At 39.0% G+C, this 21,412-nt stretch overlaps 1 protein-coding gene across 17 annotated transcripts in view; it reads right to left on the bottom strand.

Moving 5' to 3' along the window:
* The window catches only part of Map7d2 (MAP7 domain containing 2), an 84,467-nt gene that overhangs the window by 22,259 nt on the left and 40,796 nt on the right, over positions 1-21,412 (bottom strand). For 3 of the 17 annotated variants that reach the window (NM_001081124.2, NM_001359310.1, XM_011247881.3), the window contains exons 4-8: positions 17,217-17,322; positions 16,335-16,433; positions 14,476-14,586; positions 6,607-6,737; positions 3,751-3,875 (exon numbers count right to left, since the gene is read on the bottom strand). In NM_001081124.2, coding sequence (NP_001074593.1) covers positions 3,751-3,875; positions 6,607-6,737; positions 14,476-14,586; positions 16,335-16,433; positions 17,217-17,322 — 572 coding nt within the window. Of the gene's footprint in view, positions 1-3,750; positions 3,876-6,606; positions 6,738-14,475; positions 14,587-16,334; positions 16,434-17,216; positions 17,576-21,412 lie in introns of those variants that run through there. The other 14 variants (XM_017318641.2, NM_001359315.1, NM_001359317.1 and 11 more) reach the window with 8 other exon arrangements.

Below are 21,412 nucleotides of genomic sequence, written 5' to 3'. Positions count from 1 at the left end.
CTTTCTTCAATACTGAATACATAAAACAAAGGTTATAAAATATATTAAGGTGTAAAGAATGAAACAGTAAGTGCCCACACGTCCACCATTTAATCCAGAAGAATGGCACTGTCATTATGTTGAAAATTCCTGTGTGCCCCTTCTTTGTCTGATCCCCATCTTTCCTCATTCAAAGAATCCAGTATCTTCCTAAATTTTATGTATACCATGTTATTTTTATAAAAATTCATTTTACCACATTTAATTCTGAAGAACATTGTTTAAGAAGTAATCTGGGAACTAAAAATAAATGAAATTTACCATTGAGATTCTTCTATAACTTGCTTTTCCCAATCATTATGACATTCCTGAGATCCATCCATGTGGTTATTGGCAGTTGTGACCAATGAGTTCTTTAATGTATAGTTTGGCTAAAATTTAATTAATTTATGCTTGGGGCATATAAGCTCTCATGATTCTCTAGACTGGTCTACACCCATGTTATTCATCCACTATTTTTCACCTAGTAGGAACCTGTTTTTCTGAGTATTTTATTTTTATTTACTTGGAAGAAAGGTTTAAATATGTAGCATATTCTGGCTCAGGCCAGCCTAGAAATTTATTCATTCATTCATTCATTGATTCATTCATTTTTGGTTTTTTGAGACAGGGTTTCTCTGTATAGCCCTGGCTGTTGTGGAACTCACTCTGTAGACCAGGCTGGCCTCGAACTCAGAAATTCACCTGCCGCTGCCTCCCAAGTGCGCCACCACACCCAGCTTTGGCCTAGAAATTTATATGATCCCTATGCTTCAGCCTCCCAAATGTAGTCTGGCTTTTCTGAACATTTTAAAACCAGAAACACTTGCTTCTCTTTAGACCTCTCAACTCTTTAACCAAAGTTAAGCATTCTTTTTTTCCCCCTTTCCCTGCTGTGTTTTATTTTCTTTGCTTATTTTTAGGTTAATCATTCTTTTTTTTTTTTTTTTTAACATTTATTTATTTACTATATGTAAGTACACTGCAGCTGTCCTCAGATACTCCAGAAAAGGGAATCAGATTTCGTTGGGGATGGTTGTGTGCCACCATGTGGCTGCTGGGATTTGAACTCAGGACCTTCGGAAGAGCAGTCGGCGCTCTTAACCACTGAGCCATCTCACCAGCCCCAGGTTAATCATTCTTAATAGAAAGTTTTGAAATCTGAAATGCTCCATATTCCAAATTTTTTAAAGCATCATGGTACTGCTGAGAAATGCTCAGATTTCAAATAGTCAGATCAAGGATGCTTAACCAATTAAGTCTGTACATGCATCCCCAAGCCTGAGCAACTCTAAACTGTGACGCATTCCTAGCTCTAATGAACTAAGACAGACACATACTGAGCATCTGTCCTATAACAATAAATAGACAACCCCCCTGAGGGTTCTGAAGAGGCCACCTCCTGTAGTCAGGCAGAACTACCAATGGAGGGATGGGGACACCAATCCACACACAAAGCTTTCAACCCAAAATTTATCCTGTCTGAAAAGAGATTCAGGGATGAAGGATGGAACAGAGACTGAGGGAATGGCCAATCAATAACTGGTCCAACTTGAGACCCAGTCCATGGGTAAGCACCAATCCTTGACACTATTAATGATACTCTGCTTATGCTTGCAGACAGGAGCCTAGCATAGCTGTTCCCCGAGAGGTTCCACCCAGCAGCTGACTACAACAGATTCAGATATCCACAGATAAACATTGGGTGGAGGTAGGGACTCTTGTGGAGGAGTTGGGGGAAGAATTAAAGGCCCTAAAGGGGACAGGAACTCTATAGGAAGACCAACAGAGTAAACTAACCTGGGACCTTGGGAGCTCTCAGAGACTGAACCACCAATCAAAGAACATACACAGGCTGGACCTAGACCTCCCTGCTCATATGTAGCTCACTCTCCATGCAGGTAGCCCAACAACTGGAGTGAGGGCTGTCCCTAAAGCTGATGCCTGTCTGGGGAATCCATTCCCCAACAGGGCTGCTTTGTATGGCATCAGTGGTAGAGGATGTGCCTAACCCTGCAGAGACTTGATGGGCCAGAGTAGGGGAATACCCAGGGTGTGGGCATCCTCTCAGGGAAGGGGAGGGGGGAAGGAGGACGGAATTGTGGGCAGCAATTGGGATGTTAAAAAAAGAGACACGAAAGGATGTGGAACTGGAGACTCCAAGGTAGCGAGGAACAGCCTCATGAGAGTAGCCAACAGTGTCACCCTAAGGCCATGGTGAGGTCCTAGCCTGTTTTGCCAACAAGGGCCATATCAGGATCCATGGCCCTTCAGTAGTAGGTCTGATATCACCAAAGGCCAGGCGGATATCCCTGGTCTGAACTATCACCTGGGCCCATGTTGATGTCTATGGTGATTTGAATATAGGTATGGCCCTCACAGACTCAGGTGTTTGAATGATTCACACATAGGGATGGCACTATTAGGAGGTGTGGCCTAGTTGGAGGAAATGTGTCAGACAGGCTTTAAGGTCTCCTATGGTCATGCTATGCCCTTAGATCAAGATGTAGAACTCTCTAGCACCATGTCTGCCTGCATTCTACCATGTTTCCTGCCATGATGATAATGGACTAAAACTCTGAAATTGTAAGCCAGCCCCAATTTAATGTATTTCTTTTTAAGAAAAAAAAAAGACACTCTCCAGCCTCAAAGTAAGACCACTAACTGAACATGAAATGTTGATATAATGCAAACAAGCTTCAGATGAAGAAGGCTCCAACTGAGGCCTGATCCTCACTTCATATAGGTAGGTCTCCACTCAAATGTTACACTGAGGGATATATGCTCAAAAAACATTATATACTTGCATGAAGATGATCTTATGTAATCCTGCATAGAAAAACTTCTAAGTAACATTATACCTTTCCACTCTACTTCGGAATTAGGTTGTTACTGATTCACTCTTTTATTATTTCTATATGTGTGTTCATGAAGAGGGGATGTGTGCAATGGTACATGTATAGTGGTCAGAGGACAATCCTTCCACTTTTAGGTGAGTTCCTGGGATCAAACTCAGGTAGCCAGGCTTTTATGGTAAGCACCTTTAGCAAGCAAACCATTTTACTGACCCACTGACCCTTCAACTGAATCACTCTTGTCAATTACTGTTGGTAAAATTTTTTAGTAACTTGGGACAATGATCATAAATTTGTTTTTTTATATTGTCCTTGTTGAGTTTATCTATCCCTAATGAAAATTATGTGTTTTATTGGAAAATATTGTGTCGTGTGATAACATATACCTATTATCTCAACACTGTAGAATCAGAGACAGAAAGATCAGTTCAAGGTCACGAGAACTTGGTTTTGGAGACTATGTCTCCAAAACAAAATTGCTAAGCTCCAATAATGAAAGATGGTGAGCAGGTGCCCACAAATAATGCAATCACTTCAATCTAGAGCTAGACCTGGTTCATCAGAAGAAAAAGGATAATTCCAGAGGGAATAAGGAAGAGAAAAACAGAATTGAAGGCTTTAAAGAGAAAACGATGAACATATAATCTTGGCAAATATGAGTCCTATATATGTTACCAAGCAATGAACTTATAAATGGTCCTTCATTTATCCAGAAGATATATAAGCATGGAGCACATACCTCAAAGGTAGGCATTTGTCTTGCTCAAATCTTTTTGCTGGTCGTGCTTTTGGCAGAGCAGAAGCCACAATGTTGGATGGAACCAAACTAAGTTTGACTGTTAACCATCAGAGTTCTGACAAGGGAAATACTGCTTACTTGGATTTCACAGGAGAAGACAACCTCTTGGAAATATCTTCAGGAGGCTCGCATCTTCTCAGTGGGGACCCATGACCCCCAGAAGCAGCAGAAGTTGCCACTCGCCCCTTCTTCATTTTCTCCATCTGTAAGGGACAAAAAATATGATAGCCACAGCTCATGACTGGTACTACTTCTACAATTTGAAAAAAACCAGATCAGAGTGACACAGTTTTCTTACAGAGGTATCAATATGTATGTAACATGAATCTTTGTAGAGAATTATGATACTATGACATCATTATATTTAGGTCATCAAGTTGGAACAATAGTTTGTGCTTCAACATGGAGATCCTCTGCCCCACATTTTATTATCTTACCAAGAGGTAACAAACAGCATAACCAGATAGTGGCCCTAAATATATAGGAACTGGAAAGAGTACAAAAACATACACTTGTAGCTCAGAAGTTTCTGGGTTCTGTGTCGGAAGTACATGGTATTTTCAGCAATAAGGACTAACCTTCCACCTCTGAGAGCAACTAAGGCAAAGAGCAATAGCCTATGTTTTGGGTGTCTCTTGAACAACCCTGACTAACAACTCAAAAAAGGGCTTCCTATACTTGGTTATGTACTTAGGAATTACTAATATATTCATATTAGTATATTCATATTCATAGTCATATACACACATATAAATGTATATACATATATGTAACAATAAAGCTGGGTGTGGTAGCTGACGCCTTTAATCCCAGCATTTGGGAGGCAGAGGCAGGCGGATTTCTGAGTTCGAGGCCAGCCTGGTCTACACAGTGAATTCCAGGACAGCCAGGGCTATACAGAGAAACCCGGTCTCAAAAAAACCAAAAAAAAAAAAAAAAAAAAATCATGAATTTGAAAGAGAGCAAGGAGAAGTATATGGGAGGGTTTGGAGAATTTGAAACATTAAATTCATACAAACAAAACCATACATTTACTACAAAAGCTTTACCAGAAAGGGACTTTAATATCCAAGATGCTGAGTTGTAAACTCTGAGGCATACATGGTATATAATGCAGAGTGCAAAACACACATTTCTCTATTTTCCCCTTACTTCTCTTGGCAGAAAGGAATGGGCATCACTGACTGGCCTGCAGAAACAGCCTCACCCTCTTTCCTTACTACACTTTTCTGTAACAAGTCCTCATTTGGTCCCCAGAAATGGCAACCTTCTTCCACAAATAGCCCACCTTACAGAAAATCTTAGACTCAAAAATACCAGCTCCTATTTTAACTATCGCAGGGCAAACACAAATTTGAAAAAAATAAATGTTTTTATAAAATGTTCAATAGTGCTCAGGATATTAAGACAGTGGTAGACTACTCAATGTAACATGGAAGTTCCTGAATTTGCTCTCTAAGACTACAAATAATAAAAATAATAATTAATAAAGCTAAAAGTCTCAATAGTATTTAGTAGTTTTAATGTAAATTGTATGTATTAACAATTGATACATAATCAAACACAACTGATTATATATATATATATATATATATATATATATATATATATATATTCCTTCAACAGGTGGCACTCAACTCCCTTTGTATTGAATAACAATAGATCTGAGGGAGGTCAGCCATTTTGTACTCACAAGTAGGTTTGTGGAGAGGCTTGTGGGAATGAGGAACTGAGCCTGTCCCTCCTTCAGTAGCCCTGTAATGAAAGTCTCACAAGAGGCCCAGTTAAGCCATCAGATGCTATAGCCCTGGCCAGCATTCTGACAAAATCCTCATGAAATCTTGTACCCAAACCACCAAGCTCTGAATTGAGCTAACTTCAATTTCAAACCCAAGGAACTTAGGAATGAAGACATACTGTTTTTACTTTTTGTTTGTTTGTTTTTGGTTTTTTGAGACAGGGTTTCTCTGTGTAGCCCTGGCTGTCCTGGAACTCCCTTTGTAGACCAGGCTGACCTCGAACCCAGAAATTCACCTGCCTCTGTCTCCCAAGTGCTGGGCACCACCGCCCGGCTCATACTGTTTTTACTTAATCTGACAAGGTTTAGGGTACTTTACTATGTAGCAAATGATAACACAAATAATATGGCATATATAACCTCTTTCTCTCTCTCTCTCTCTCTCTCTCTCTCTCTCTCTCTCTCTTTCTTTCTTTCCTTCCTTCCTCCCTTCCTTCCTTCCCCTTCTCCCTTTCTCTCTTTTCTTTCTTCCTTCCTTCCCTTCCCCCCTTCCTTCCTTCCTTCCTTCCTTCCTTCCTTCCTTCCTTCCTTCCTTCCTTCCTTCCTTCCTTCTGAGACAGGGTTTCTCTGTATAACCCTGGAACTCACTCTGTAGAACAGGCTGGCCTCGAACTCAGAAATCTGCCTGCCTCTGCCTCCCAAGTGCTGGGATTAAAGGCGTGCGCCACCACTGCCCAGCATAATTTCTTAATAAATACATAAAATTGAGGTACCTGTTTAATAGTCTTTTCACTAACAGTGTCCGTATGACATTAAAAAAAAATCATTCAAAGGCTATTGTGAATGAAGTTTGACCTAGAACCTCAGTTTTGGTTGTATACAGAGACAAGAGTCCTAGAACCAGATAGCCTGAGGAAGCAGAATGGGTCGCTGCAACACTCCTTCTGACTCATGTCCCCTGGAAGAAAGGCTGTATTATCACAACAATATCATCAGGAATCTGCTACAAGACATTAAGCTTTAGAGGAATGCAAAAACACTTGATAATTTTCCAAAGTTTGGTAAAAACTTAAACCAAATGCATCCTTTGAACAGGCCCTGGAGATAGATGGACAAAGGAGAGACCCCCAGGTCAATGGTAGAAACAATCACACTGTCAGACAAACTATAGAATGAAGAAGAACACTTAAATTTACCTGTGAAGGCTCTCCTCCAGCCATGGCTCCCTTCCCAGCATCTCCCATGGCAGATATAGGTGTATTCTTCTTTTTCTCAGTGGTCCGGGTTGGAGAGGACTTGTATGAAGATTTGAGAGGGCTCCCGAGAGCTACACAAGGACAGGCATGGAATACTAGAGAGTTACAGTACAATAACCAGAAAATAAAGGAAGCACAGATGGAAAAGGCAGGACAATCAGGGGATAAAAAGAGCTTACTTCTTAAAAAATGTAATGTTTAGTCCGCATTTAAAAAAATATTATGGTTTTTCTACTGAATATACATTAGGACTCATCTTAAATAAGACTCAACAGTCCTTTTCATTTGAGTGGTTAATGTACTTGGGAGCTAAGACTTTGCCCTGCCATCTGATAGCTGGATTCCTTGGACAGGCTACTTAATGTCTAAGCCTCAACTGCCTTATACAGGCAGAACATAGAAGTCCTGACTGCTGTCTGTGCAGGTCTGCTTACAAGGTTGAGTGAGCTTAGGTCAGTATCTAGGAGCTGAGATTTTAGGAAGGTTAATGACATTCACAGGTGAATGCTTAAAAAAAAAACAGCACAAACCCTGTTTGTAAAAAGAACACATTCTAAGTGTGTGAAGTTTGGATATTTGTTTGGTAGAGAGTGCCTACATGACTAGACCCTGTTAAAAACCCAGGGCACTAAATCTTTAGGGTGCTTCCTCAGTTGCAACACTATGTGTATGACTTTTCTAGGAGATCATTAGAAACCTAGACCCGCTTTCCACTCTACTTTTCATGCATTCTTCCTTTTGCAAACTTGGTTGGGTATCTTGCTATCATAATGAATTACAGCCAGGAGCTATGAGTTCTCTGAGTTCTATTGATGAATCACCAAACCCTGGTGTTCTTGAGGGCCCTAGAAACAATTGACATCAGAGGTGGGAATTGCTACAGTGACTCCAATTCAAAAAATAAAGCAAAAACAATGTTTGGGGAAATGGGGGGGGGCAGGAAGGAGTGAACCTGTGGTGCTGTGTGGCGGTAGTGTTGTTGGTCATGATATGAAACATCCAAGACATTCTCTGTTGTGAGAGGTGAAAAATTGCATACAGAATTTGAAGATAACTACTGCAATTCCAAGAGTGTTGCTTCAGGGGATTCTTTGGCTACTTTTGGCTATTCTACCTAAACTGGGGTTAAAAAATAATCAGTCAGGGAGTGGTTTTAGTTTTCCTTCAGTGGAAATGAGGAGGGACCAACCTTTTCTTGTTTTTGTCTCAGTGGGTGTGTTGGAACTACGTACTGAGACCAGAACAAGTTTCAAACTAATGTTTTGGGGTTTTTTTTTTACACTATTATTTTTGTCTAAAAATAGAGAGTGAAAAGACCCGAAAAGAAGAAATTTCCACAAGAGATATACATTGGAATTTTAAAATTCAAATAGAGACTACTACAAATACAACCCTCCTAAACTGTGAAACACCCTGAATACTGCTGAAACACCTGGGCTATATAAATGTCTACAGGACATGGTCTATGTTGGCACCATCCAAAAAAATCCAAGCTGCTCTTCAGTGCTATAATTTGGATGCAAAGAATATGTATATTCTTTGCAAAAGATTGTCAAAGTGCAATATTACTATTTTCTGCTTGATTTTTAAAAGTAGTTTATAAAAATGGACTATACAGCCTGACTCTACTTACTTTACCGTTTCCTGGTACATATATCTAAGATACCTTCTTTGAAAATTTAGGATTTGACTCTGAATAATCTCTAAACATGATATATCTTTCTGATTAAGATGATTTAATTTTTTATATATATTCTTCTCCTCTTCCTCTCCCACCAATGAAGATGTTCTGCCCTTTTTAAAAAGAGGCTTGTGCAAGTGTAGTGAATAATTGAGAAATCAAGTTTTGGATGCTGAATAGAATACAAAGGAAAAAAGTCTGGTTATAGTAGCATGGGGGACATTGTCACAAAGATATTTGTAATCTTTGTTTTCCAGAATTGCTCTAAGAAGTTCTCTTCTTCTAGAGGAAATTTCCCACAATGCCTCTGCAAGCTACTGTGCACAGATTTCTGAGTCTAAACTGAAATAACAGTGTTACTGAGATAACTATGAGGGGCCATTTTTTGGTATACTGCCATTGTAGTCTCTATTTGAATTTTAAAATTCCAATGTATATCTCTTGTGGAAATTTCTTCTTTTCGGGTCTTTTCACTCTCTATTTTTAGACAGCACATTGATATACTATCCACACTCACCAGGTAGGTGGGTCAGTGTCACCAACAGAAGGGGACTTTGGGACTGATAGCCTTAGGCAGACTTTCTGGAATCACAGACTGAAATGTATTACTCCCACTGTACTAAGCACCCTGGGGCAACTACAGCTGGAAAACTACAATAGGAATGCAGATTGGGGAGTGAGTCTCTTGATCAATGAAATCTCCTGCTCTGAGTGCCTTGAAGTCCTCGCCTTCTCATTTTCCATAGGAACCCATGTACCCTAAAGAATGGTGCTTGTTATTCATGCCTTTACCATCATTGCCTCAGACCTGAATTGAAGGTAGTCAGGAAAGCTTCAACTTACTGGCCAGAGCTGGGCTGGAGCCAGGTGAAAAAGATTCAGAAGGAACAAGGAAACAACATGGCTGACAGACCTTTAAGGTTAGTGGGATTTGATTCTACTTTCTTTTTTCTTTTTCTTTTTTTTTTTTTTTTGAGACAGGGTTTCTCTGTATAGCCCTGGCTGTCCTGGAACTCACTTTGTAGACCAGGCTGGCCTCGAACTCAGAAATCCACCTGCCTCTGCCTCCCGAGTGCTGGGATTAAAGGCGTGTGCCACCACGCCCGGCTTTGATTCTACTTTTAAACCCAGGTTATCTAAAAGTTACATGTAAGGTCACTGCCACAGGCTGGCCTTATCCTGTTGTGTGGGGTCTCACTGTTAAAGACATGGCAACGGGGTTAAGAGTATGGACTATTCAGAAGAGACTGTTCAGATTTGACTGCTGGCCTTGGAAAAGCCAGCTTCTAAGGTGGGTCTCTGAACAAAGCCTGGGAATGTAAGACTTTATCAAGGATGCCATCATTGGCTGGTGAGAAGATCATTTATTGTGCTTTAAACTGTATGTAAAAATAATCTGAAAATACACTTTCATTTCAAGAATACATTTTTTTTTTCAAGACAGAGTTTCTCTGTGCAGCCTTGGCTGTCCTGAACTCATTCTGTAGACCAGGCTGGTCTTGAACTCAGAAATCTGCCTGCCTCTGCCTCCCAAGTGCTGGGATTAAAGGCATGCACCACCACTGCCCGGCTCAAGAATACAAAATCTTGCTACATATTGAACAAGGAGTTCACATGGTCACATCTCTGTAAAAAAATCAGCATCAAATATCTACCAAACTTCCCTGGTGGGCAGCTCATCCTTGTCTTAAGTCACTTCAGTAAACACATCCTCAGTGATTCCTGGAGAGACTCTGGGAGCTTGTGCCTTGTCTTCCCTAGACTCTGTCTTTCCTTTTTCCCCCTTGGTGGATTCTCTTGTATAGCTTTTCATCATAATAAATAAAAGAGGGGAGTCTAGCTGCATACTGGACCTTCTGAGCAAATCTGAAGACCCCCTGAGACATTTCTCCTCCTAAGAATGAGGGTACTTCCTACTGGTTAAGAATTTAGGGTTACTGATGAGATAGAATCAGCGCATCATATAATTTTCCCTTTAAATGTCCAGTTCATTGATTTTAGTATATTCACAATCATGACCAAATTACAAATCATTTTAAGGCTCTCAAATGAAACCTTTTATCCATCAAGCAGTCATTAACCTTTCTTCCCTGCCTTCCATGTTAAACAGTAATCTACTGTCTGTCTCTAGGATTTACCTATTTCAAACATTCTATATAAGCAAAGTCATGTAATTCGTGACATTTGTGCCTTCCATCTTTTACTTGGAATAGTTTCAAACTTCATCTATTAGGTATTATCTATCAGCATGACTTTCTTGCTGAACAATATTTTACTTTATAGATATGTTTCATTTTGTTTATCCATTCAAATTGTTTCCACTTGGGCTACTGTGAATAATGCTGCTAAGAACATTCACCCTTTAAGTGTTTTTAATTTTTCTGGCTCTGTATCTAGGAGTAGAAGTGCCACACCACACTGTAACCACTTAAGAGGTTTTATAGCCAGACAGGCACATACTGTCGATCTCAGTACTTGGGAGATACAGGCAGAAAATTTGGGAGTTCAAGGCTAGCTTCAGCTACATTAGTGAAGTTGAGACCAGTCTGGACTACATGAGATCTTGTCCTCTCTGGTAAAAAGAAGAACAGGCCTATGTAGTCTGATGTAATTTTCACTGAATACACTGTATCTTGGAATGTGGCCTTATATAGTCACTGTGCTGCTCATGTGCAAATGAAGAGAATGCTTACCCTCTTAAACCTTGACATCATGTTCTAATCGTATTCAATAAAGAAAGGTCACTGATAGTCTGATCCAGTGTTTGTCAAACTTTAATATACAGGTTAGGGAGGGCCTCAGAGTTGGCCTTTCTACAAAGTTTCCATCACTGGTCCATGGATCACTTTTTTGAGTAGCAAGGCTCTAGACATCTGTTGAGCTTTTATGCTGTGCCAACTACTGTGTAACCTTATTTATACTATGATCTCATTTAATCCTCATGACAATTTAATATTAAAATTTTGAGACACAGTCGTGCTATATTGTCCAGACTGGCCTCAAACTCATGATCTTCCAACTTTGGCCTACTAAGTAGCTAACATTATAAGCATTTACCACAAGATGTGGCTTTCATTACAATAAATAAATAAATACTTCCACTTTCAATGAGCAAAAGTGAGTAGTCGCTGTGGTACTCCAAGGGGAATGATGTATATGCTATCCCCCCCAAATCTCCTAAGAAAATTCTAACCTCCATAGTCTATCAAGTTGATTTTCCACCTGATTCACATGTCACCAGTCATAAAATTATTTACTCACCTATATATTATTCAACTTTAAAACAAACAGCAACAGCAAAATACTGTCAGGCAGAAAACGCTATTTAGTCATTGAAAGCATTTTATAAAGGCAGCAAAAGAGAAGTAAGATGCAAAAATTCAGGAATGAATCCAAGGCTGATCAAAAATGTTTCAGAGCCGGGTGCGGTGGCACACACCTTTAATCCCAGCACTCAGGAGGCAGAGGCAGGCAGATTTCTGAGTTCAAGGCCAGCCTGGTCTACAAAGTGAGTTCCAGGACAGCCAGGGCTATACAGAGAAGCCCTGTCTTGAAAAACAACAACAAAAAAAAGTTTCAGAAATGTTCTTTGATTTCACAGCTTGGACTCTTTCACCTGAGTCACGGGCCTGCTCAAAGAGCATGTATGTATTTCTGCTGCTGGCTTAAAAAGGCTATGTGGTGTCAGCAGTCTTGGAAACAAGAAAGGTGTCTATGGAATTAAGGTGCATGCAATGAGCTGAGGGATGGAATTAAATTGAATTTTTAAAAGCAAAATTAAAATAAAAGAAAATAGTGTTTAAACAAGATAGTGAATGATAGCATTTAACATTTTGGTGGCAGAACAACTGTGAAAATTAAAGTAACTCTAACAAAGGATGGTTTTGGAGTTTGTCACAGTAAAATAAAAAAAAATAAAACATCACTCAAGATTTTCGAGTTCATTCCTTCATTCTCTTGTGGCATCAGAATTAAGTCAACACATTATTCTCTGAGCCACAGGTGAGCTCTCGGTGTGCAATGGTACACACCTATAATCAAAGCAGTTGAGGACTGAAGCAGAAGAATCCTGTTTGATGCTAGCCTGAGCTACACAGTAAGAACCTGTCTCAAAAACAAAGCAAAGCAGAACAAAGAACAAGCTCGGTGACCAGTACTAGATGGAAAGAATTAACCCCACTTCCCAAAGTTATCTGAACTCCCTTACTAAGGACATATAACACTGGAAAAACAAAGATCATGCCCAATTTTACTAATTTTAAACTAATTTTACACTTTCTTAGAGGTCTGCTCTTTTCCAAAGAAGAAATGGAGGGGGAGTGGATCTAGGGGAGAGGAGAGGTGGAGAGGTGCTAAGAGGAACAGAAGGAGGGAAACTGTGGTTGGAATGAATTGTGTGAGAGAAGAATGTATTTTCAATAAAAAATTTAAAAATATATAAAAGAAATATTTTAAAATGCTGATTTTTTTTAAATGAAAAGTGCCTTCATATAATAGTAGAAAGAGAAATTCTTTCTTCTGCTTTTAATTTTTTAAGTAAGGCCAAAATTACACCAATGGCACAAAAATAATAGCCAACCAAATAACTGGCTTTAATGGAAGACAGTAGGTAGGATTCATGATCCAAACTGCGTTGCCTCCTGGATGTTATAATTTACACCTAGCACTTGGGAGTGTAAGTAGTAATATCAGGGGTACAAAGCCATCCTGGACCATAGAATCAGATGCTGCCTCAAAAAGAAAAGCAAAATCAACAACAAAATATCAAAAAAAAAAAGAAAAGAAAAAATAAAATCTAACAACTAAAATGTTTTGGTTTAGGGATATATGACAATAGATATTGTTTAGATGCCTATTTAGTAAATGGTATGGAGATTTAAAAATTTCAATCTAGAATATACACATAAGCAGATAATTCAGTTGTCAATCATGAAATGGCATGTTTATATTTACATGTTCATTAATGCAAAAAATGAATTTAAGATCAACCTATGACCATGTGATCTAATGAACATAGAGTTAAAAGTGTTAAGTATTTTCTTTTCAAACTCTTCCTTCCTTCCATGTTTCGAGCAGTTTACTCATAAACGGACATCAGAAATGAACAGCATTATGACACTTCTGGGGACTCTACTCCATATATCATGCCTCTGGGATGTGGGGATAAAATCAATGGCAGTGAGTAACAATCAGGAAAGGCCTCCCAGCCTTGTCCAAGTCACAAACCTCTTCTTGCTCACCCCTTGGTGATGACCTGACAACCTCAGCAGTCTTCTAATACCTGACTTCCTTCATCCGTGTTTTAGGATATTCCTGTTACACAAGAAGAGACCTCTCTTTCTTAACCCATGTATACTAAAAGGCAAAACTCCGGGGCTCCAGTGACTCTTCCAAGACTTCACTAGAACACAGAGGTTCTGAAAGTAGTGGATGTCCCTCTATATACTGTCTCCCAAAACAAAAGACTGCCTTAAAAGGTTGTTCATGGTTTACCTTTTTAAAAAAGCATCGACTTCTTTCTGTATTTTTGTTTTCATTTATAAAATAGGCAGGCCTACAAACCATGAATGACTTCACAGTCCTATTTTTTTCTCTTATCAAGTCTTCTAGAAAAGTCTGACTAACCAATTCTCCTCTAGCTAATCAATTATAATCAATTATATCACTGACCTAGCAGTCTCTTCTTCTTTTTTTTTTTAAGTATTTTTTTTTAAGTATTTTCGAGACAGGGTTTCCCTGACTGTCCTGGAACTCACTCTGTAGACCAGGCCTCGAACTCAGAAATCCGCCTGCTTCTTTCTGCCTCCCAAGTGCTGGGATTAAAGGCATGCGCCACCACGCCCGGCTATCTAGTGGGTTCTTTAAACAAAACAAAACAAAACTCCTCTATGCTCTGTGAAATAGGTTCTGGCAAATTAGAATACTGTCAATTCCTATTAATTAATAATGACCTTTCTTTATAGAACAAAGTGCTAATTTTCCAAAGTCCTGTAAGCCAAACCCTAGAGGTTAGGACAGTGGTAAGACTTACAGAAGGCTAAGAAAGGAGACTTTCACAAAGGGCAGTGTTAAGACGCTCACACCAGAAAGAAGCAAACTGGAGAGACAAGGTCTACCCATTCACTTGCCTCGGTCTGGGGAATAAGATATTGCCACGGTGGATGAAGACAGGTGTTTACTCATAGGAGACTCCGTCTGCTTTGGCAAATTCATGGTTGATGTTGAAAGTTTGTCACATGCTGCAGAGAAATGCATTAAAGACATTGGTTTTCTCTCACTGTCGCCTGTGAAATCATATCTCAAAGCGTCCTTCCTGTCCTCATCCACACACGTTCAGTGGTACTCCACTGGAGCCCAGCACACTGCTTTCATTATCTTAAGCTGGAAATGTTCAGGCGACAGCATTCACCGGTTTGCAATTTCTTCACTGTGCTCTTCTCTTTAAATGTTCAAACTCATTCTAATACTCAGCTAAAAACATGCTAATCTCATCCAGTATTTTCTTGTGTCCAGCAACTTTTAAACATATCCACATCAAACAAAAACAAAACTAACCTAGACCTAGGGACAACAGTTCTTAGAACTATCAAACACCTTGAATAAAACTGTATGTGCCGAAACAGAACATTTCCTAGAGGTTATTTGAGGCTCAGGTTGGAAAAATAATGTTACTTGTAATGCAGTTTGTGTTTAAAGTAGCACTAACTTAGCAGTGGTAGATTTTCTTCCTATTTTTAAGAGAAGGCATCAAAATGGCTCCTCTGCAAATGTTTTAACAGTATAGTAAGAATTTAAATATCTGACCCTAGATTTGATGTTCTTATGTTTTCTGTCATTGTTCTATATTGGCTTCTAAATTAAATCATTACAACCAAACGAAAAGTACTGGCCGTGCCCTGTGAATCTGTGTTAGAACCTGAGGCAAAAGTAAAACAACCCATGCATTCCTATCAAGGAAGCTAACACCTAATATTTTCAAAATTTAACTCATGCTTTCAAATGAAAGAATTCCTCATATCTGACAATTTCTGCTGACCAAGTGGTTTAATTTTTATAAATTCAGCATTAAAATATTATTTCATCTTGCTATTTTTGGCATTCATATAGGTGGTATGTCTGAGTCCCTCAGCTCACCTTGTAACTAGCTTTACTATGGGGAAGGCCAAGTCTCAACCTAGAAAGCAAAATCTGTGCTACTTAGCACTACCAATAAGGATAGGCTGTGTCAACGGGATACGAGAAATCAAAGATATTTATTCTTACTATTCAAATATCTTCCTATATTGCTCATAAGTATCATATCCCTTCTATATCTCATTTTCAGTTTACCAGTCAAATATACAGCATTTCTAAAGCCATTATTAAATGAAAACAAAGTTTTGCTAGTTCTATTCTTAATCTAGACCATGGAAAATTTTCATGTTTATATTTTCTATGTTTTGTATTTTTAGACAGAGAGATAGAATGTCTGGCACAAAGCCAAATTGTCTGACTATTTAGACTCTCCATGTTAGTACTGATGAATTCCCTACCACTGCCTCTCAAACACTTCTCCAGAAATTCACTACATTAACCAAGCCCAAGTATTCTATTCAGAATCTGTGATTTCTGTTTTTTTTTTTACCAGAAGTAAAAAAAGTACTTTGATACTTAAAAGTAAAACAAGATGACTAATGAGACTCTAAATGCACAAAAGCCAAATATTGATGAGATTTTTTTAAAGGCAGAAGTTAGTGAGCTGAGGATGAAATGTCTCCGGGACACTAAGATATAAGGCATGCAGCACTGTGATGACAAAGGAACAAAAAACATATGGGCATGTCGTTCACAGCTCTAGGGGGAAAAGTCATGACAAGTCAGACCAAGAAATCAATTGTGAAAGTGATTTCACTTTTGAGTGACTTCACAATTGAGACAGACAGTGATGGAGGAGGGTGATCAGAGCAGTTGTCACAGAACACTATGGCATGGTGATGCTCGTGTATACCGTTGGTGGACTCGGCAGCAGCTGTAGTGGTCCCTGTGTCCAAAGGGGGGGTGCTGGTTGCTAAAGTTAGAGGAAGGGGTGGGGTATTTTCTGATTCACCTACACAGAAAAAAATCAGAGCAAAGAGAGGTAAAAGAAAAAGTTCCAATTTGTTGCTGCATTTTAGTTTTTAATAAAGAAATTAGAAAAGTAACAAATGAATTATTGCCTTTTCAAAAGAAAAAAAAATGTATTCATTGCCAAATGGTTAAAAATCACAAGATGGCAAAGTCAAGAGTCAGTTATTTACAATCTGCTCTCAGAAAGAGGTAGCATACAACTCCTGTATAATAGAATACTGAGATTATTGAAACAAACTATGACATTGAAAAGAGGGGAAAGTCATCCTGATAGTAGTAATAATCCATAAGTTAGGTCTTTGAAGATTTAAAGATGATTATGAATTAGATAGTAAAGTAAGTTAAGTTCCTTTAAAATAAAATCAGAGCAACAAACAGGGGAAAAAAGGAAACCGCCCAGCCCTTCTTAGAGAGTAACTGCTGCTTTTCCAGGCATATCTAGAGCTGTGACTGTGCCTTCTGCTATTTCCCTCTCCTAAAATGAGACTGTTTTTGGACCTGTGTGCTCAGTTCAGCTACCAGGCTCTATATTTATTTTCTCTGCTTTTCTTTCACTCTTCCCTAAAGCCCAGTATTCATGCTTTGAGTACCTGATAGCAAAAAGAATGACAGCTCTCCTCTATGAGAAATGCATATACATACAGGAAGCATGGCAGTTTAAGCATCTTAAAAGCTGTGCACAGGATCTTCCAATCCTGCAGACATCAGTCACTCCCGAGATTCCCTACAGGGCCCTGCAATGCAGAGACAGTATTAGACTCACCATCACGTCCGCCAGGCCCTGGTGATCCTGCCCATGAGCACTTCTTCTTCAGCTCTAGCTGTTGTGTACGCTCCAGGGACCGGCGCATCATTGCTTCCAGGCGCTCCTGCCCAATTTACAAAAGGTGTAGAACTTTAGCAGAAACAGTATGGACCATTCAGCTGTACTGCACTGCTGCTGTCTTAGTGCTCCAGAAGAGGCACCAAAAGGGGCTTTCTGTGCTCAGCATCCCAAACCCAGGCACATGTGCTCTCTTCACCACACCAGTACCTTTGTGCTGGGGTGGAGAGGAAACAATACAGCTAGGCTAGTGCTGGCTCTCCAACCACAGACTGTGAACACTGTGTCCTGTCCTGTCTGTCTCCTCCCCTCTCCTCCCTGGGGAGAAACTGTTGCTATGCCAGCTCCACTTGCTCATGAATAATGCTCAATAAGCATTAACTCTTTCAAGCCTGTCTTAAGTCTGGTTAAGAAATTTGATCCTGGTACCAAATATAGCCTTTCTAATTGAAAGCATAACCTATTCCCCATTTGAGGAAATTAAAGTATAATTTGAAAATTTTCAGCCTTGTATATAACTTTTAAGGACAGCATTTGATTTTGAAACCTATTTTGTAATGTCCCATTTTCATCTTTGGACTCTGTTTCAACATTGTAATAATTTTCTGCTCATATTACTCTTAAGAAAATATTGCATAGTCCAAGATTTGACAAAGGTACAGAGACTTCTGGTTACAAAATAAAATACCCATGCCTTGCCATAGTTAGGTGTATGTGTGTAGGTGGCAGGGACTAAGTAATTTTTAATTAGAAAATAAAATCAGTCACCGGGCTTCTCTCCTAAAGGAAGATTTATCAAATTATCCATATTAACTAAACTGTTACTTTCATAAAGTTGTCCTTGACAGTGAACTGAAGGTGTTCTAATTCCGCACCTTCACTAGCTCAATGACAATGCAAAATACTAGTTCTACTCCTTGCCTCTACTAGAGAAGCCTAAGGTAAGAGTGGTCAGTACATTTCAGTCATCTGGGAGTAGACTAACCCTATTGGACTCCAAAATACATAGCTAGAGTTTTTGATGGTTTATAAAAATAGGCAAAAAAATAATTTGGGACAGCAAGAACTGAGTAATCATGACTTAGGCACTTGTGTTCTAGTTTGGAGTCAAGTGCTTTCCAGTCATGAGTGTACATTTCTTACATGTCCTTTCCTGATGACCTTGAACCATTAAGTTCTGATGACTAGCACTGATGGTCTTCCAGATAAACATTGGAACTAGGAGGGAATAAAAATTTACAACACTGGATGAGTGAAATATGGTCACATGAGACAGACTAAATAGTATTTTATTACATGAATTTAAACCAAAAGTACTTAACTAGCAGCCTAATTTGTTTTCAACACGTTACCCTAGAATAAATTCAATTCAGGATGAGTTTTGGTAGATTTTCTACATGTCAAAAGGATCAGAAGGACCTCTTAAGATAGTTACTAATATATTAAGGGGACGCAGAACAAAGACTACTGAAACCAGCCTTATTACTGAGCAGTTATAATTCTGAGGAGGCAGAATTATAAAGAACTGCTTGTTCTCCTAAAGCCAGACATACCCCTGGCAAACTTAGGAAGGAAAAAAAAAACAACTTCAGAAAAATCTATTCATTACTAACCACCCTCAATTTCCCAAGTGGCTCCAGATTACAAAAGCGGGGCCTTGTTCCTTTAGACTCTGAGTAGACTTGTGATCCGCTTTTTAGCCCTCTGATTATTTTATATTTCTGTCCTTCAATTTCCTCACCTATAAAATGAAGATACTATTATTTATGTCACCATGTCATATAAGGTTAATTCCTAGATCTAGTACCTGAGAGAGTTAACTCTTTTACCACTGCTAAATGAATGTGAATTTGAAGGAAGATTTGAAACACAGCTCAGAACAGTGGCTTTCAAACTTTAGTGTGGGTGCATCAGAAGCCTCCCTCCCCACAGGATTTAGTATTTCTCAGGAATCTGGAGTAGTGCATTCTTATATTTATTTCTGGCAGTACTGGCGATTAGAACTCAAGGCCTTGCACATGTTAAGCAAGAACTAAAGTATACCTAACCCAAGAACTTAACATTTTTAACTAGTTTTCAGGTGCTGCTGCTAGTAGGATCACAGAACTATTGTTGACTTACAGAAGAAAAGTTGAGTATGAGAAAGCAAGGGAAAGAAAGTTTAGTTACACTAGGAAAACAGTATTCATAAATCCTGGAAGTATATAGTACCTACTAAGCTCTGGCTCTCCCGAGTATCGCTGGTGACCAACCAGAGGTTGGGAAATGGCAAGACATATTCTTGTCCCTTTAGTACCTGTGTGGACTTATAAGAAGGAAGACAGGGAGGAAGGTAATCTTATCCCCTGATCCCTTTAGTTCTGACTAACTCTACATCTAACTAGATGACTAGACAAATCTGGAGAACTGTGGCCAACAGTGACCACTGAGCTAGCCAAGCTGGATTCAAAATCCAGTAGAGCATTGGGGAAAATTGGATAGTCACATGTAGAAGAATGAAATTCTATCCTAGCTTTCACTCTGCACAAAAAATGAAAAATGAATCAAAGATCACAACTTAAGACCCCAAACTGAAATTTACAGAGGAAAGCCTAATGAAACTACTTCAAGATTTAAGAGTAGGCAAAAATTTTCCAGAAAGAACTCCAGTGGCTCACTAAATAATCTCAAGAAACAATAAATTATATCTTATTAAACTGAAAACTTCCTTCACAGCAAAGGAAAAAATTATCAGTGAAGAGACAGCCTACAGAATGGGAGAGAACTTTCACAAACTATACATCTGACAGGGGATTAGTAGCAAGAATATATACAGAGCCTGGCGTGGTGGCACACGCCTTTAATCCCAGCACTCGGGAGGCAGAGGCAGGCGGATTTCTGAGTTTGAGGCCAGCCTGGTCTACAAAGTGAGCTCCAGGACAGCCAGGGCTATACAGAGAAACCCTGCCCCTGCCTCTAAAAACCAAAAAAAAAAAAAAAAAAAAAAAGTATACAGATACAGAACTACTAAAATTAAACATTCCATCACCCCAATTTATCCAATTAATAGGCAAATGCATTAAACAGATAATTCTCAAAAATAAAATTGGTAAATAAGTAATTGTAATATGTTGAATATCCTTAGCCACTAGGGAAATGCCAATTAAATCTTCATTATAATTCTACCTCACCATGGGAGGATTGGCTATCATTAAAAAAAATAAATGACAATGAATGATGGAAAGAATATTGGGGAAAGGACCCCCACTTTCATAGTTACTGGAAATGAAAATGAGTGCAGCAACTATGGAAGTTAGAATGGCGATTTTTCAAAAAAATAAAAAATAAAACGACATTAACCATATGAATGACCGAGTTGTATCACTAGTGCACACATACCTGAAGGACTACTCTGTTGCCATAATATAGGGATACTTGCATATCCATGTTTACAGCTGCTGTACTTACAATGGCCAAGATATGGAACCACCCTAGATTCCTATTAATAGATGAATAGATCAAGAAAATGTGGCAATTGGGAGAATGAAAGGACCTAGAGCAAGAAACTGTCATAATCCATCTGGAGAGATGGCTCAGTGTTTCTTTTTTTTTAAAGATTTTTAAAAATAATCTATTTATTTATTACATGTAAGTACTGTCTTCAGACACACCAGAGGAGGGCGCCAGATCTCATTAGGGATGGTTGTAAGCCACCATGTGGTTGCTGGGATTTGAACTCAGGACCTTCGGAAGAGCAGTCAGTGCTCTTAACCGCTGAGCCATCTCTCCAGCCCGGCTCAGTGTTTCTTGAAGAAGATGTAGGTTTAGTTCTCAGTACCCACGTCAGGTGGCACACAACTGTCTGTAACTCCAGCTCCAGAAGACTCCCTTCTTTTGGCCTCCACAGGTCAGAATCATGTACTACTCCCCACATAGACATAAATCAAAATCTTTTTGTAAAAGTGCTATAATGGAACCCAATAATTTGTATACCAACTTAAAAATTAAATAAATTAGTTAAAAGGAAATGATTAAAAAAGAAATTGTGGTATTTATATACGATGGAGTTTTAAATTTTTATTTTAATTTTATGTGTATGAGTGTTTTTCCTGAAGGAATATAAGTGCACTATGTGTGTGTCTGGTGCCTATGGGGGC

This window comes from Mus musculus, chromosome X (assembly GCF_000001635.26).
Source record: "Mus musculus strain C57BL/6J chromosome X, GRCm38.p6 C57BL/6J".
NCBI lineage: Eukaryota > Metazoa > Chordata > Mammalia > Rodentia > Muridae > Mus > Mus musculus.
Note: the sequence above shows the minus strand (reverse complement) of the source record. Positions and strands in the feature narration are given on the sequence as shown.